This window comes from Pan troglodytes, chromosome 1 (genome assembly GCF_028858775.2).
Source record: "Pan troglodytes isolate AG18354 chromosome 1, NHGRI_mPanTro3-v2.0_pri, whole genome shotgun sequence".
NCBI lineage: Eukaryota > Metazoa > Chordata > Mammalia > Primates > Hominidae > Pan > Pan troglodytes.
This window is the reverse complement of record NC_072398.2, coordinates 220,121,411-220,138,247: the sequence shown is the minus strand read 5'-3', so window position 1 is coordinate 220,138,247 and position 16,837 is coordinate 220,121,411. Positions and strand designations below refer to the sequence as shown.

The 16,837-nt window shown below is 50.1% G+C and overlaps 1 protein-coding gene across 1 annotated transcript; it reads right to left on the bottom strand.

The window, feature by feature from the left end:
* Positions 1–2,294: 2,294 nt before the first annotated feature.
* On the bottom strand, positions 2,295–3,802 carry NPPB (natriuretic peptide B). The gene is made up of 3 exons (XM_009448376.5): positions 3,535–3,802; positions 3,047–3,302; positions 2,295–2,504 (listed from the first exon to the last, which is right to left on the bottom strand). The coding sequence occupies exons 1-3, from the start codon at positions 3,664–3,666 to the stop codon at positions 2,488–2,490; spliced, it is 405 nt and encodes a 134-aa protein (XP_009446651.1). The 5' UTR covers positions 3,667–3,802; the 3' UTR covers positions 2,295–2,487.
* Positions 3,803–16,837: the final 13,035 nt, after the last annotated feature.

Here is a 16,837-nt window from a genome sequence, read left to right as displayed (position 1 = left end):
CTCTGTGCCTTGGTTTCCCCATCTGTAAAAAGAGGGATGTAAGAGTTTTAACTCCAGGCCAGGCGCAGTGGCTCAAGCCTGTAATCCCAGCACTTTGGGAGGCCGAGGCGGGTGGATCACTTGAGGCCAGGAGTTCGAGACCAGCCTAGCCAACATGATGAAACCCCATCTCTACAAAAAATACAAAAATTAGCTGAGGGTGGTGGTGCATGCCTGTACTCCCAGCTACTCAGGAGGTTGAGGCGAGAGAATCGCTTGCACCCGGGAGTCAGAGGTTGCAGTGAGCCGAGATTGCACCACTGCACTTCAACCTGGATGAGAGAGTGAGACCTGTCTCAAAAAAAAAAAAAAAAGAAATTTAACTCCTTCATTGTTGTGAGGTCTATATGACTGTGCCTAGTACATGAATGAGGCCTTTATGAATATTAACTATTCTAATTACTCATTGCTCTCCCCGGTTTGGAAACATTAGACATGATTCACAGTTGGTGGAAAAATAAGCTGCCCCTAAAACCTCTTTTTTATTTCTTTTATTCTCTTTTTTTGTTCGTTTGTTTTTTGAGACGGGGTCTCCCTCTGTCACCCAAGCTGGAGTACAGTGGCACAATCACAGCTCACTGCAGCCTCCCCCCTTCCAGGCTTAAGCGATCCTCCCACCTCAGCCTCCTGAGTAGCTGGGACCACAGGCATGCACCACTACACCCAGATAATTTTTTTCATTTTCATTTCTTGAAGATATGGGGGTCCCATTATGTTGCCCAGGTTGGTCTTGAACTCCTGGGCTCAAGCCGTCCTTCTGCCTCGGCCTTTCAAAGTGCTGGGATTACAGTGTGAGCCACCATCCCTGGCCTAAAACCTCGTTTTTGAACAATTTTTTTTTTTTGAGATTATGGAGTTTCACTCTTGTTACCCAGGCTGGAGTGCAGTGGTGCAATCTTAGCTCACTGCAACCTCCACCTCTCAGATTCAAGCGATTCTCCTGCCTCAGCCTCCTGAATAGCTGGAATTATAGGCACACACCACCATGCCTGGCTAATTTTTGTATTTTTAGTAGAGAGGGGGTTTCACCATGTTGGCCAGGCTGGTCTCGAACTCCTGACCTCAGGTGATCCTCTGGCCTCGGCCTCCCAAAGTGCTGGGATTACAGGCGTGAGCCACCGCACCCAGTCTAAACAATCTTAATTGATGTCATTAGATATCCATAAATCCTCAGATGCACACTGGGTGAAAATGAAAAATAACACAAAGTTCCACCCTCTGGGTCCCTCTCATTCAAAGAAACATCTGATGAGAACATCAGAAAAGACTTAAGAATGAAGTTCAAGGGCAGGAGTGTGGGGCTCAAGAGTCAGAGAGCACAGGCTCAAAAGTCACCTGGATCTCCGCTCAGTTCCCAGCACCAGCGCTTAGTCACTGTGTGCTCTTGGATAGGACGCTTGGTTTTCCAGGGTCTCAGTTTTCCCGGGTCTCAGTTTTCCCATTTGGAAAATGGACATAATAATAGTGGACCTCATGGTGCCTTACCCCTCAGCTGAGCTGGAATTATAAATGGCATTGTGAGAAAGCGAATGACATGAGGCCCTTCCCAGGAATCTGAAAGGAGAGGAACTCAGCACTGCGGAGGCCTGGATTGCAGGGTGTGTGGGAAGGGGACCCATAGGAGAGACAGCCTCCCCACTGGTTAAGGCAAAGAGAAGAGATGATGCAGCCCCAGGGGAGGGGCACCCTGGAAAGCTGGGCTGATTGCCAGACCCCTCTCACTTTGTGGGTTGGAGTTTTGAAGGCTCCTTTGCAGGATGACCCCAGGAATTGGAGTTTCAAAGCTGATATTTGGGGCAGGATGGAGGGCTCACCCCGGTATGGGAATGTAGATGAGCCACACCCACACACACTACCGCCAATCGCTGACATTTTAGCTGAGACCTGAAAGCAATAATCCCCAGGGAGAGTGCTTTAATGGTGGAATTCCAGGCAGAGCAAGGACGAGTGGAGAAAACGGCTGGATACGTGCCCTCAGGTTGCACACGTACTTCAGGGCCATTCCACACCTAGGAAGAAACTGCCCTGCTTTGAAAAGCAGTTTCTCCCAAGTGCCTCAAGTGCTTGAGATATTTAATAACATTTCAGAGCATTAAAAACTCTGAAAGAAAAGAAAGCCTGCTACCTCTGAGGCCACATCCTCATCCCACCATGAAGATGCCTTGAGATCACAGGGCTTTGTGGTTTTAGTTGGGTTGGTTTCTTTGAAATGAGGGATTATTTTTAATGCGCCAAGACAAATCAGTTTCAAAAGATAAAGCTTATAATGTTGACTTTATTTCACCGTGGAAATTTTGTGCTCAAAGGTAAGAAACCATCTTATATAAAACAATCAAATAAATACATAAAAACATTAAAAAAAAATGAGTCACTTCAAAGGCGGCCACAGGGTTGAGGAAAAAGCCCCTTGTGGAATCAGAAGCAGGTGTCTGCAGCCAGGACTTCCTCTTAATGCCGCCTCAGCACTGTCAGGGAAAGAGAGAGGGTGATGATGGTTAGGGTGGGAGATGGAGGCAGGGGCTGAGCTTCCCTCATCGTGTGCCACCCACCACCCTGTTAGTCATCAGACGTTTGAGGCTTAATGCAACTCTCTGAGCCTCAGTTTCCTCATCTGTAAATTGGGGATTATCATTGCTCTGGTGATCCTGCTCTCTGCCTTTGAGACTATAGACAGTTTAGAGGAAACCAGGAGGAAATGTTTGGTTCTCTTTCTGCACCACTGGGGGGCTGCCAAATGATAAACAGATCCCCAAAGGAGATTCTGCCCCTTTGATAAGAGGTAGGAGGTAGTGAGAAGGTATTGTGGGCATGGTAATGAAAGAAGCCCACATTTACTAATTCCACAAAGGCACCCCTTGGCCCTGAAGGCTGTTAACAAGAAGAAGTGATGTCCAGGTGACCTTTTCTCAAAGAGTGTGGTTCCCAGAGACAACAAACCCCAAAGTGACTCTAACAGTGTCACACACTGGAATGGGGGAAGGCGGCCGGGGTGGCAGGGGGTGCTCACCTTTGCAGCCCAGGCCACTGGAGGAGCTGATCCGGTCCATCTTCCTCCCAAAGCAGCCAGACCCTTGCACCATCTTGGGGCTTCGTGGTGCCCGCAGGGTGTAGAGGACCATTTTGTGGTGCCCACGGATGCCCTCGGTGGCTACCTCCCGGGCCTTCCAGACACCTGTGGGACGGGGGCTCTCCTGGAGGGGCTCCAGGGATGTCTGCTCCACCTGCAGCTCCGACAGTTTGCCCTGCAAATGGTTGCGCTGCTCCTGCAATGAATGGGGGAGTCCAAGCCTCAGGGACCCACCCCTGGGCTCACCAGCCCTTCATGGCACCCAAGTGAACCGACTGCCTTGGGTACAGGGTCAGGGCACCCAGTCTCTCCATTTTCTGGTTCCTTTATCACTAATTCCAAAGGAAAGATGAGGGCCTCTTGGGACAGCAGGTGAGGACCCTTTCATTGCTGCTGTCCAATCCCCCTGAGCTGCCCTCCGCTCTCACCTGTAACCCGGACGTTTCCAAGTCCGAGGCTGAACCGGGGCTGCCCAGCGGGTGGGAACGAGCTCCCAGGAAAGCCAGGTGCAAGAAGAGCAGGAGCAGGAGCGCCCGGGAAGGTGCTGTCTGGGGATCCATGTCTCTGGAGGGACTGCGGAGGCTGCTGCTGCTGCTTCTGCTGCTGCTGCTGCTGCGATGCGTCCGGGTTTGCTTCCCACCTGCCCTCAGCCTGCGGGGTGCTCCTCCTGGCTCCTCGGGACACCGTGGCCTTTTATCCTGGAGCTGAGTGTCGGGCCTGCCCTGCCATGCAGTGTTATCTCTGATTTATCAGCCACATTCCGGGCCTCTGAGATCAGGGCCCGGGAATGAGCCCCTCCGCGCCTGCGACGTGGGAGGTGGAGACCTGGCAAAGCCGACCTTGTATAGCAATGGGCCGGGTCGGGCCGGGGGCAGGAACGCGCTGGAGACACAGACAAGTCCCCGTCTCCCGCTTCTTCCTTTCCTGCAAATGTCCGGGTGTCCTAGGTTGGCGCTTTCTTCCCGCCTCCCCACCCCACCGTTGCTGGAAAAGGCAGGGAGAACCCCGGCTTTCCGAGGCCCGACGTGAGCGCGGGGAGCACGGGGTGACTCACAGCGAAAACAGCCCCGGCCAAGACCCCGCCACCCGCGGCGCCTCTCCCCTCCCCGCGCGAGTTCCCTGGCCCGCACGTAGCGCAGCACCTGCTCGCCGCTGTGCACCCTGCCTGCCTGCGGGTCCTCGGGGGCGCCCTAGCCGCTGTCCGTGGTGCTGATCACCCGGAGGGAACTTGGAGCAAACTCTCAAGAGCTGCTCTCTTCAACGGGATTTTCAGGCCAGAAAGACCTGCGTGGAGCAAGGACAAGAGACCTCCGAGACCTTTCCCTATGCTCTCACAACCCGCCATCCTATAGCCCTTACAGCAACGGGATGCTGATTCCCCAGTGGCAATTCATTAAAAGCCTGGGTATGACCAGGAACTCCTGGAATGCTGACCCTTCTTTCACTCCTTAAAGGGAAGAGCAGATTTCGCTGGAACTTTGAGAGATAGGGTCCAGTGATGACGAAGTCACCCAAGAATGCCTTATATGTGTGTCCTCCAGGTGTCAACACCTCCTCTCCCCCACCAAGCCAACACAGGATGGAAAACAAAAGGATAGGCTGGGCGTGGTGGTTCACGCCTGTAATCCCAGCACTTTGGGAGGCTGAGGCGGGCGGATCACGAGGTCAGGAGATCGAGACCACGGTGAAACCCCGTCTCTACTAAAATTACCAAAAATTAGCTGGGCATGGTGGCAGGCGCCTGTAGTCCCAGCTACTCGGGAGGCTGAGGAAGGAGAATCACTTGAACCCAGGAGATGGAGGTTGCAGTGAGCTGAGAACATGCCACTGCGCTCCAGCCTGGGTGACAGAGAGAGAAAAAAGAAAGAAAGAAAGAAAGAAAGAAAGAAAGAAAGAAAGAAAGAAAGAAAACAAAAGGATGGCTGGAATGATGGTTATCTATTTGCTGGGATACCAGAGATATGGGGAGTTCCCCTCTCCCAGTGCCTCCTTCATCTGACCACCCATGATCTAATTCTCATTAGCAGGTGGCCTGGTCCTCCTGTCTGTGGTTAGAAGTGAGGCTTTGAAGAGAAATGCCCCTGGGAAGAGTCATAGCAGCTTAAATAACCCCCTAAAGCATATATGACTGATGTCACTCCCCTTCCAGAGAATTGGTGTCAACAAGCAGCAGGCTGGAGGAGTGGAGCTGTCTATGAGGGGAGAAGAGTTACAGCAGAGAAGGGCAGCAATAAGAAACTAGGACCTCTAAGCAGATCTTGCCTAAAAAATAGCATCTGCCCCTGAGGTGAGAAAAGCACGGTTATTATTCCTCACTTCAGAGGAGGAAATGGTGTTCATGAATTAATCTACTTTCCAAAAGTCACACAATTGACACATGATAAAGCCTGGATTCTAACCAGTCTGATTAGTCTAACCAGGCAGTCTGATTCCAGACCTGAAGCTCATAATCACTGCCAGGGTGATCACAAGGTGTTTCTAGAAAAAGCAAGCTTAGGTGAATCCCCTGTCATCTATGAAGGCTCTGGGAGCTGTGCTGTGGGGGATGTGCAAGTCTAGTGGTGACTGTGTGTGCAGGAGAAAGAATGGGAAGTGGCTCAGATGAGCATTTTGCAGATGAAATATAAATGGAGGTGGGTGGGTAAGGGCTGTGTAAAGACACCAGTGCTGGAAATGTTCTGGGGGGCTGGGGTAGTTTTGTGTGTGTGTGTGTGTGTGTGTGTGTGTGCGCACATGAGCATGCCACAGTAAGAGTATCAAAAGGCTAAGAGGAAGTTAAAGAGGTAAGAAAATTCAGCCAAGTGCAGAGGGGAGTCAGTGGGTGAGAGGCTGCTGAGGGTGCTGAGAGCCCCTCATGGTGGGTACCATGAGATAAAGGGTTCAGAGCAAGGCAGGATTCATCAACCAGCACCATCAAAAACTGACTCTGCATCTCACCAGAGCCTCACTTTGCTCTTTGGCAAAATGGACAGTCCTTGCAAGGACTAAAAGGAAAAAAATGATGTCTGCAAAATCCCGTGGCACTGTATAAAGGGCCAAATAATTAGTAGTACAAGAGAGTTGGTCTTTACACTGAAGGAGATTGTGATCTCACTGGGGAGACAAAGTGACCCCAAGTGAGACAATTAAGTGTCTAAGTGTCATACACTCTGACAGAGTTTCTATCTGTCCCCAGTGGAGGGGACTGTGGGAGAAGACTTGAGGAAGACACAGAACTAGACACATCCTCCAAGGCCTGCTGTCCAGGGAGGAGGATATGTTGTCAACCAACTCTCACACCAGATCAGCCCCATCAACATTTATCGAGGGCCTGTCATATGCTATGTGCTTTCCAAGTCTATTTAATGAAGCTAATCATAACACCTCTGTTGGAGCATTAATGTACAAGGATTAAATTTGATGATGTCTGTGGTAGGCTGAATAATAGTCCCCAAAAGATGTCCATATCCTAATCCCCAGAATCTGTGAATATACTACTTTACATGGTAAAAAGGACTTTGCAGGTGTGGTTAAGTTAAGGACCTCAAGGTCGAGAGATTCTCCTGGATTATTCAGGAAGGCTCAATGTCATCACAAGGGTCCTTATAAGAGGGAAGCCAGAGGATCAAGGTCAGAGGGACAAAATGTAAGGATGGCAACAGGTCAGAGAGGAGAGAAGAGACTACACTGCTGGCTTTGAAGATAGAGGAAGGGGCCATGAGCCAAGGAATGTAATCAGCTTCTAGAAGTTGGAAAGGGCAAAGAAATGGATTTTTCCCTAGAGCTTCCAGAAGGAATATGGGCCTGCCAATACCTTAGTTTTAGCCCAGTGAAACAGATTTCAGACTTCTGATGTCTGGAACTGTAAGAAAATAAAATCATGTTCTTTTAAGCCAACAAGCTTGTGAGACTTTGTTTCAGCAGCAATGGGAAATTAACAGAGTATATGTCAAATGCCAAGCATAGTATCTCTCCCATAGTAAGCCCTCAGCAAAGGTTGTTGTGGTAGAAGTATTGGTTCCCCACCACCATCCAACTCTAAGTGCTTAATCTGGCCACAAAGAAAGAAATAAGACCCTTAAGTCATTCAACAAACTTTCACCGAGACCCTGGGGTCACAGTAGCCCAGAGCCAAGACTGAAATCACAGTCTGGACTCAATTTCACATCAACTTCTTGCTACCTCTGTGTGTTGGGCAAGTTGCTTCATCTCTGTCCTTGTTTTCTCATGGCTACCTCATAGGGTTGTTGTGAGCATAAAATGAGACTGTGCAGGTGAAAATCTAATATTTCTGCTGGAAGGTGGGGATACATAATGGACAAGAAAGTCCCTGCCATTGAGAAGCTTACAGTGCAGGGGGAAAGATGGGCACAATCACAGGCTCCCCAGGCTGCCACAGTGAGTGACAGATACAGTGGCAGCGAGTCCTGGATGCTCTGTGAGCACAGCAGGAGTGCGCAGTCGAGAAGGGAGTTTGTTGGAGAAGGTGGGGCTGGGCTAAGGCTTTGAAGGATAAGAATGAGTTAGCCACAAGAAGGAAGATGGAAGATGGGGAGGGCACTCTGGGCAGAGCAGATGCACAATCAGAGGCTAGAAGGGCTGGTTAATGGATCAGGTACCACCCCTATGCTCTCTGCAGAAGGAAGAAGCTGTGCAGAATACAAGGTTTGACTAGTCAGAGAGCAGGACTCCAGCTGCAAGATTTTTCTGTAGCTTCCCTCTGGCCTCAATCTCCAGTCTAGTCCTGGGCAGCCAAAGTGGATGGTATGAGAGCACTGGGCACCTGGGGGAAGCAAAGGAGGAAACAGAGGAGCACTGACCCAGGAGGCAGGAGGCAGGCTCGTCTCTGCCCGTGGCTGACTCACAGTGTGGCTCTGTTCCAGGGATTCTTTTTTTTTTTTTTTTAATTTTTTTGAGATGCAGTCTTCCTCTGTCACCCAGGCTGGAATGCAGTGGTGCGATCTCAGCTCACTGCAACCTCCGCCTCCTGGGTTCAAGCAATTCTCCTGTCTCAGCCTCCCGAGTAGCTGGGACTACAGGCACGTGCCACCACACCCAACTAATTTTTTATTTTTAGTAGAGATGGGGTTTCACCGTGTTGGCCAGGCTGGTCTCGAACTCCTGACCTCAGGTGATCCACCTGCCTCTGCCTCCCAAATTGCTGGGATTACAGATGTGAGTCACCGCGCCCGGCCTGTTCCGAAGATTCTGCTCGGTTTGCTTCTCTGTTCTAGGATGGTTTCCCTTTGTGTAGAGTGAAAGGATTAGACTAAGGTTTCTGCCAGGCACAAAAGCCCTAGCTGTAATAAGTCAACTCACCCTATATGTATACTATACACATTTTTTTTTGGAGACAGAGTCTCACTCTGTCACCCAGGCTGGAGTGCAGTGGGGCTACCTTGGCTCACTGCAGCCTTGACTCCCCCAGGCTAAAGCGATTCTCCTGCCTCAGCCCCCTGAGTAGCTGAGACTACAGGCATGCACCACCACACCTGGCTAACTTTTAGAAATTTTTCATATTTTTTGTAGAGACAGGGTTTCGCCATGTTGCCTGGGCTGGTCTTGAATTCCTAAGCTCAAGTGATCCTCCTGCCTTGGCCTCCCAAAGTGCTGTGATTACTGCTGTGAGCCACCACGCCTGGCCAGCTTACCCCATTTTATAGGTGAGTTTGCTAGCTCCCACTTCCCCAGTAGTGCCTCTGTCTTCTGTGACCCTTAGACTTCCTCCAAAAGCCAGAAACCACCTGCATAGGACCATCAGGCCCTTCACAGCTGTGGCAGACATGCAGGTGTGCACACAAGTGTGTGTGTGTGTGTGTGTGTGTGTGTGTGTTAGGGGGTGCTTTGGAAACCAGCATGGGTCTGTAGACCTTCTCTGCTCTTGAAGTAAATCTCTAGACATGGTTAACAGAGGGAGGGCTGTGCTTGGCAGCTTGAAAGAAAATAATTACTAATTCCCACCACTCAGTCTGGTGTGGTGGTGCACACCTGTAATCCCAGCACTTTGGAAGGCCCAGGTGGGAGGATTGCTTGAACCCAGAAGTTGAAGGCCAGCCTGGGCAACATCATGAGACCCTGCCTCTACAAAAAAGAAAGAAAGAAAGAAAGAAAGAAAGAAAGAAAGAAAGAAAGAAAGAAAGAAAGAAAGAAAGAAAGAAATTAAATAAAATTAAAAATAGCCGGGTATGGTGGTGTCACCTATAGTCCTAGCTACTTGGAAGGCTGAAACGGGAGGATCACCTGAGCCCAGGAGCCCAGGATCACCCCACTACCCTCCAGCCTGGGCGACAGAGTGAGACCTTGTCTTCAACAATAACAACAACAACAAAACCAAAAACTTCCAACCCTCCATGTCCAGCCTCATCAGCAATTTCTGAGCATAGAAATTACTGTGTGTTGCCAGGTAATATTCTCTCTCTCTCTTTCTGTCTCCCCCGCCCCCCACTTCCTCCCTCCCTCCCCTTGCTTAGGAACAAGGGACTCTGAAAGGGTCACCTTATCCTTCCTACCACCTCCAGAAAGAACTGTGCTGCACCCATATTTTCCCCATCGCTGGCATTCTGGTGACAGCATTCAAGTCCCTGGATCCAGCAATGCCTGATGTCAATCTACTTTGGACTTTGCAGTTATGTGAGCCAATAAATCTGCCCCTTCGACCTCTTTTTCCCCAAAGCAACTTAAGTTAGATTTCTGTCACTTCCATTCTAAAGATTCTTAACTGACAGTCTCCAAAAGAAACTGCCTGCCTTTTTCTTAGAAATGTTTGAAAACAAGATATTTCAGCCCTCGATAACAGCCGGAGTCTCAGAGTCTTTGCAGACAAATGTCCTGAACATTGTCTGATTTAACTCTCTCCTTTTGTAATGTGAGTTAGTCCCCTTTGGTCAGACAAAAAGCAGAAAATGTGTTCAACAACCTTAAGGAGCTGGAGAGAAAAATCAGAAGCCTGGCTTTCTTCACGTCTCTCAACAGCAGGGGCATGGCTCAGCAGGTGTGAGGCTGCCGGAGAAAGGATGAGAGGTCCGTCCCAGAATCTCGCCCTATCACCCAGGCTGGAGTGCAGTGGTGTAATCTCGGCTCACTGCAACAAACCTCCACCTCCCGGGTTCAACAGAGTCTCATCCTCAGCCTCCTGAGTAGCTGGGATTACAGGCGTGTGCCACCACACCCAGCTAATTTTTGTATTTTTAGTAGAGACAGGGTTTTGCCATATTGGCGAGGCTGGTCTCAAACTCCCGGCCTCAAGTGATCCGCCTGCCTCAGCCTCCCAAAGTGCTGGGATTACAGGTGTGAGCCACTGCACCCAGCCGAAAGCGTGGTCTTAAAATGAATGATGATGATGGGGAGTATTGGAGGAAAGGGGTCGGGGCATCTTCTTCCTGGTTAGTTTCTACAGGATCCATAATTTCCTCCTGTAGTTGTTTGCCAGGGCTGCAGTAACAAAGTACCACAGATGGGGGCTTGAACAACAGATGTGTACTGTCTATCAGTTTTGGGGACTGGGAGTCCAAGATCAAGGTGTGGGTGGGGCTGGTTCTCCTGAGGCCTCTTTCTTTGGCTGCAGATGCCGTCTCTTCCTGTGTCCTCCCGTGGTCTCCCTCTGTACATATCTGTGTCCTAACCTCCTCTTTTTTTTTTTTTCTGGATACAGAGTTTCACTCTTGTCGCCCAGGCTGGAGTGCAATGGCGCAATCTCGGCTCACTGCAACCTTCACCTCCCGGGTTCAAGCGATTCTCCTGCCTCAGCCTCCCGAGTAGCTGAGATCACAGGCGTGCACCACTACGCCCGGCTAATTTTTGTATTTTTAGTAGGGATAGGGTTTCTCCATGTTGGTCAGGCTGGTCTCAAACTCCCGACCTCAGGTGATCCACCCACCTCGGCCTCCCAAAGTGCTGGGATTACAGGCACGAGCCACTGTGCCTGGCCTCCTCTTCTTATAAGAACACCAGTCATATTGGATTAGGGCCCACCCTAATGACCACATTTCAAAGTATAGGTTGGTGCAAAAGTCATTGTGGTTTTGGCCATGAAACGTAATGGCAAACTGCAATGATTTTTGAACCAACCTGATAATTACCCCTTTAAAGGCCCTGTCTTCAAATATAGTCACATTCTGAGATACTGAGGTTAACTTTTTTTGAGATAGGATCTCACTCTGTTGCCCAGGCCGGAGGACAGTGGTGCAATCATGGTCCACTGCAGCCTTGACCTCCCAGGCTCAAGCAATCCTTCCACCTCAGCCTCCTGAGCCGCTGGACTACAGGCACACACCACCACGTCCAGCCAATTTTTAGATTTTTTGTAGAGACAGGGTCTCCCTATGTTGCCCAGGCTGGTCTCGAACTCCTGGGCTCAATCGTTCTTCTTGCCTCTGCCTCACAAAGTGCTAGAATTACAGGCGTGAGACACCACACCCAGCCAGATTTCAACATACGAATTTGGGGGGACACAGTTCAGTTCGGTTCATTACACCCCCTTACTCCCTCATTTCTGTTCATTGCCACATCTCCAAGGGCCACCACCACTCTCTATTGTTCTGATGATTTTCAATGTCCAACAAACCGCCCCAAACTTAGTGGCTTAAAAGAATAATCACTTGATTGTATCTCGTGGTCCTAGGGGTGGATGAGGCTCAGCTGCATGACTGTCACTTGGGGTCTTTCATGTGGTTGTAGTCAGATGGCGGCTGAGTCAGGAGTCACCTGAAGATTTCATCCATGCCTCTTACCTGGGCTGCAATGGCGAGGACAGCTGGAGGCTGGTCCATCGTGTCTGTCTCCATGCAGCCTCCTTGTGTGGCCAGCCTGAATTCCTCAGTGGTGATGGCCTTCCCCACAGCAAGTGGTCCAAAGTGGAAGCTGCCAGTCCTCTTCTAGGAACTGGCCCGGTGTCTCCTTCATCATTTTCTATTGGTTAAAACAGTCACAGGTGGCCAGACGCGGTGGCTCATGCCTGTAATCCCAGCACTTTGGGAGGCTGAGATGGCCAGATCACCTGAGGTCGGGAGTTCAAGACCAGCCTGAACAACATAGAGAAACCCCATCTCTACTAAAAATACAAAATTAGCTGGGCGTGGTGGTGCATGACTGTAATCCCAGCTACTTGGGAGGCTGAAGCAGGAGAATCGCTTGAACCTGGGAGGCGGAGGTTGTGATGAGCCAAGATCGCACCATTGCACTCCAGCCTGGGCAACAAGAGCAAAACTCCATCTCAAAAAAACCAAACCAAACCAAAAAAAAAAAAACAGTCCCGGGGGCCGGGCACCATGGCTCATACCTATAGTCCCAGCACTTTGGGAAACCAAGGCAGGAGGATTGCTTGAGCCCAGGAGTTTGAGATCACCCTGGCCAGCATAGCCAGACACTATCTCCACTAAAAATAAAAACAAAAATATTAGCTGGTCATGGTGACCTGCGCCTGTAATCCCAGCTACTTGCAAGGCTGAGGTGGGAGGATCACCGGCACTCCAGCCTGGGCGACAGAGTGAGATCCCATAACAAAACAAAACAAAAATAGTCACAGGGAAACCCAGACATAAGAGAGTAGAGGAATGGATTCTGCCTCTCAGTGGGGAACTACATGCATCTATAGGAAAGGAGAGAATTGGTGGCCACCATCCTGAAGATGAACGACCTCATCCATTAATCAGATTCTCTTCCAGAGGCAATGCGTTATTGAGGCTGCTGGCTTTGAGCCATTCACTTTCAAGCTTCTTTCTTGTAGCTGGCGCTGTGAGCCACTGAGTCCCAAACCTGTGTTTGGTATCTGGACGCTCAGTGCCGGCCTTTCTCTTTCTGAAGATGACTCTGTGTGTACTTTGTTTATTAACTCTGCTCCCTTCTCCCTCCTCTTGATACTGTGCCTTTTTTTTCCTCTCTTTCTTTCTTTCTTTCTTTTTTTTTTTTTTTTTGACACAGGGTCTTGCTGTGTCCCCCAGGCTGGAGGGCAGTGGATCAATCATCTGCACACTGCAGCCTCCACTTCTTGGCCTCAAGTGATTCTCCCACCTCAGCCTCCCAAGTAGCTGGGACCACAGGCCTGTGCCACCACACCCAGCTAATTTTTTGGTATTTTTTGTAGTGACAGGGTTTCACCAGGTTGCCCGGGCTGGTCTCGAACTCCTGAACTCAAGCGATCCTCCCATCTCAGCCTCCCAAAGTGCTGGGATTACAGGCGTAAGCCCCCACACCCGGCCTGCGTTGAGTCTTCTAAGCCTCCCTTGCCCTGTTGACCCTGCTCAATACCTACAGTGGCAGCAGGAGGTCTGCTGGAATTTGGTGGCTTTTTTCTACTTGCGGGTTATCTGAAGTTTATTGTGTTCTGTCTCCTAGTAATGTTGAAGGATTGAGTCATGGCTTCATTTGCATTCTTTGTTGACCTTATACATTTAGGTGAGGATGCATTCAAAGATTTTAACTCAGATGGGCACCATTAACCTTACTAGTACACTTTAGCTGTATTAGCTCAGCCTTCAAAGCATCCCTAGGATAAATTATTACCCCCATTAGATGGATAAATATTCTTGATAGATGGTGGTTGCCTTTCGTGCTGGGAATCTTTAGTCGCCCGTGCAGACGCCTCTCCATCCTTCCCTCCCCTGTTCAACACTCATGAGGCTGACTTTTATGGCTTATGTTGGATTCAATGAATGGTGGTGAGCAGCAGAATATCAGCAGGAGAAAGAGAAGAGAGGGAGTCCAGGGTGTTTTTTTCTGCCAGCTCTGACTTGCCGTGCCACCTAGCGTTGGCACCTACCACTTCCCCAGCTCTCTCTGTGTCAGGATCCTGCAGACTTAAGGGTGGCAATCTGGCTGCTGCTGTTTTCCCTGGGCACAATTTCTAGTGGTTTCTGTATCTATGTGCCTTAATTTATTTTTATTTTTGATATTTTTTTAGACAGGGTCTCACTCTGTCACCCAGCTTGGAATGCAGTGGTGTGATCATGGCTCATTGCAGCCTCCAACTTCCTGGGCTCAGGTGATCCTCCTGCTTCAGCCTCTCAAGTAGTTGAATCCACAGGCATGCACCACCATACCTCACTGATTTCTTATTTTTTTTTAGAGATGGGGTCTCACTGTGTTGCCCAGGCTGGTCTCAAACTCCCGGACTCAAGGGATCCTCCCATCTCAGCCTCCCAAAGTGCTAGGATAGCAGGCATGAGCTACTTCACCTGGCCTCTGAATGCCTTTATACACTATGCCTACATCTTTGTAAAGTCTTTATTAACGTTTCTTGAATTGTCCTAATGTGAGTGTGCTATTGGTTTTCGGCTAGGACCCTCACTGATACCTTTATCATCATCACCATCATCGTGGCCATCAACATGACCTCCACCACATGTTTTTGAGCTTGAGGTTGGTGGCTGTTCCTCCCAGTTATACCCGCTGTGCCTGCCGTTTGGACAATTCTCATAGTTTGTCGGGGCAGGGCTGGTTGAGCTAAGCCCGCTGGGTTGGGGAGAAGGGAGCATCCCAGGCCTGAAAATGGGGCAGGAGGAAGCCAGGGTGGTCACAGGATGGCTCTGCTAGGGACTTATTTTAAGGTAGCTCTTGGAGGCCTGTCAACCACCCGCAGCCACTATCTCCCGCAAGGCTCCCAGGACATACAGTCTGGGGGAGTGAGGGTGCCTCACACATACCTTTCCACTGAGCTCTCCTTCCCAGCCTGGCTGCTCTGGCCTGTAGCACTGGAGCTGGGCCATCAGGCGCTCACATCTTCTTCCTGCTGGAGGGGCCAGAGTGGGCTCAGAGGCTCTAGATGCCTCTAGATGGCCATGGATCAGGGAGCAGCTGGCCAGCCTCCAGTTCTCCCCAGGACAGAACAGCCCCTGTGACCTGTGTCCTGACAGGGACAGGGAGGGCAGGCAGGGCCACTCAGAGGTGGCACCCAACAAGCTCTCTTTCCCTAGTCGCTGCATTTATCCTTGGAAAGGCCCTAATTCACTCATTCATTCCACTAAGATTTACTGAATGCCTACTCTGCTCTAGATACTGAGGATACAGTAACGAACAAAAGAGATAACATCCCTGTCTTGGGGGAGCTTCTGTTCTAGTGGAGGGGAGATGAACAATAACCCAAATCACTAGAGTATTTTGTGTCTTAGAAGGTGACCATGCTGGCCAGGTGCAGTGGCTCACGCCTGTAATCCTAGCACTTTGGGAGACCGAGGCAGGTGGGTCACCTAAAGTCAGGAGTTCGAGACCAGCCTGGCCAACATGGCAAAGCCCCGTCTCTACTAAAAATACAAAAATTAGCTGGGCGTGGTGGTGGGTGCCTGTAATCCCAGCTACTAGGGAGGCTGAGGCAGGAGAATCCTTGAACCTGGGAGGCGGAGGTTGCAGTGAGCCAAGATGGCACCACTGCACTCCAGCCTGGGGGACAGAGTAAGACAAAAAAAGGAGAAGGTGTCCATGCTTGCTAAGGAGGAAAATGAAGCAGAGTGAAGGGAGGGGCTGCTGGGAGTTGGGCTTTTAGCAGGAAGGTCAGGGAAGAGCTCACTAAGGAGGTGTGTTGGAACAAAGACTTAAAAGATATTTAAGGGAACAGGCCAGGCTCGGTGGCTCATGCCCGTAATCCCAACACTTTGGGATCCCGAAGCTGGTGGATCACTTGAGCCCAGGAGCTCAAGGCCAGCCTGAGCAACATGGTGAAACCCCATCTGTACAAAAAATATAAAACTTAGCTGGGGTGGTGGTGTGCCCTATAGTCCCAGCTACTTGGAAGGCTGAGACAGAAAAATCGCTTGAGACTGAGAGATAGAGGTGGCAGCAGTGAGCCAAGATTGCACCCTTGCACTCCAACCTGGGTGACAAGAGTGAAACCCTGCCTAAAAATATATATATATATATATATATATATATATTTAAGGGCACATGCCAGGCACAGTTTCTCATGCCTGTAATCCCAGCACTTTGGGAAGCTAAGGCGGGAGGATCACTTGAGCCCAGCCTGGGTAACATAGCAGCGAGACCCTTATGTCTATAAAAATAAAAGAGAATTTAGAAGATATTTGATGGAACAGTGTTCCAGGGAGGAGGAACAGCCAGTGCAAAGGCCCTGCGTGTGTCTGAAACATCCAAGAACCAGAAGGCAGTGTTGGGGAGTGAAGTGAGTGAGGAGAGACACGTAGGAAATGGGCTCAGAGAAGCCGTCAAGGTGCGACAAAGCACAGCCTTCCAGGTACGACGCGGAGTCACTTTACTCCAAGTCAGATGGGAGCCATGGAGTGTGTTGTTGTTGTTTGTTTGTTTGTTTGTTTGTTTTTTCGAGATGGAGTCTCGCTCTGTCACCCAGGCTGGAGTGCTGTGGTGTGATCTCGGCTCACTGTAACCTCCGCCTCCTGGGTTCAAGCGATTCTCCTGCCTCAGCCTCCCAAGTAGCTAGGATTACAGGTGCCTGCCACCACGCCCCGCTAATTTTTATATTTTTAGTAGAGGCAGGGTTTCATTGTGTCAGCCAGGCTGGTCTTGAACTCCTGACCTCATGATCTGCCCACCTCAGCCCCCCAAAGTCCTGGGATTATAAGCATGAGCCACCATGCCCGACCAGCCATGGAGTGTATTGAGCCAAGGAGAAATATGATCTGACTTTGATTAAGTGTGGCCATGCCTGTCTGGAGAGCTGGCCCCAATATCTGGCTTCTTCTGATTCTTTCCATCCCCTTCAGAGGTCTGCGTCCCAGCCCTAAGGGACTCCTCCTCCAAGCTTCTAAGTTTTAACAACTTCAGCCTCTTTCCTTCATTGCCCTTGTC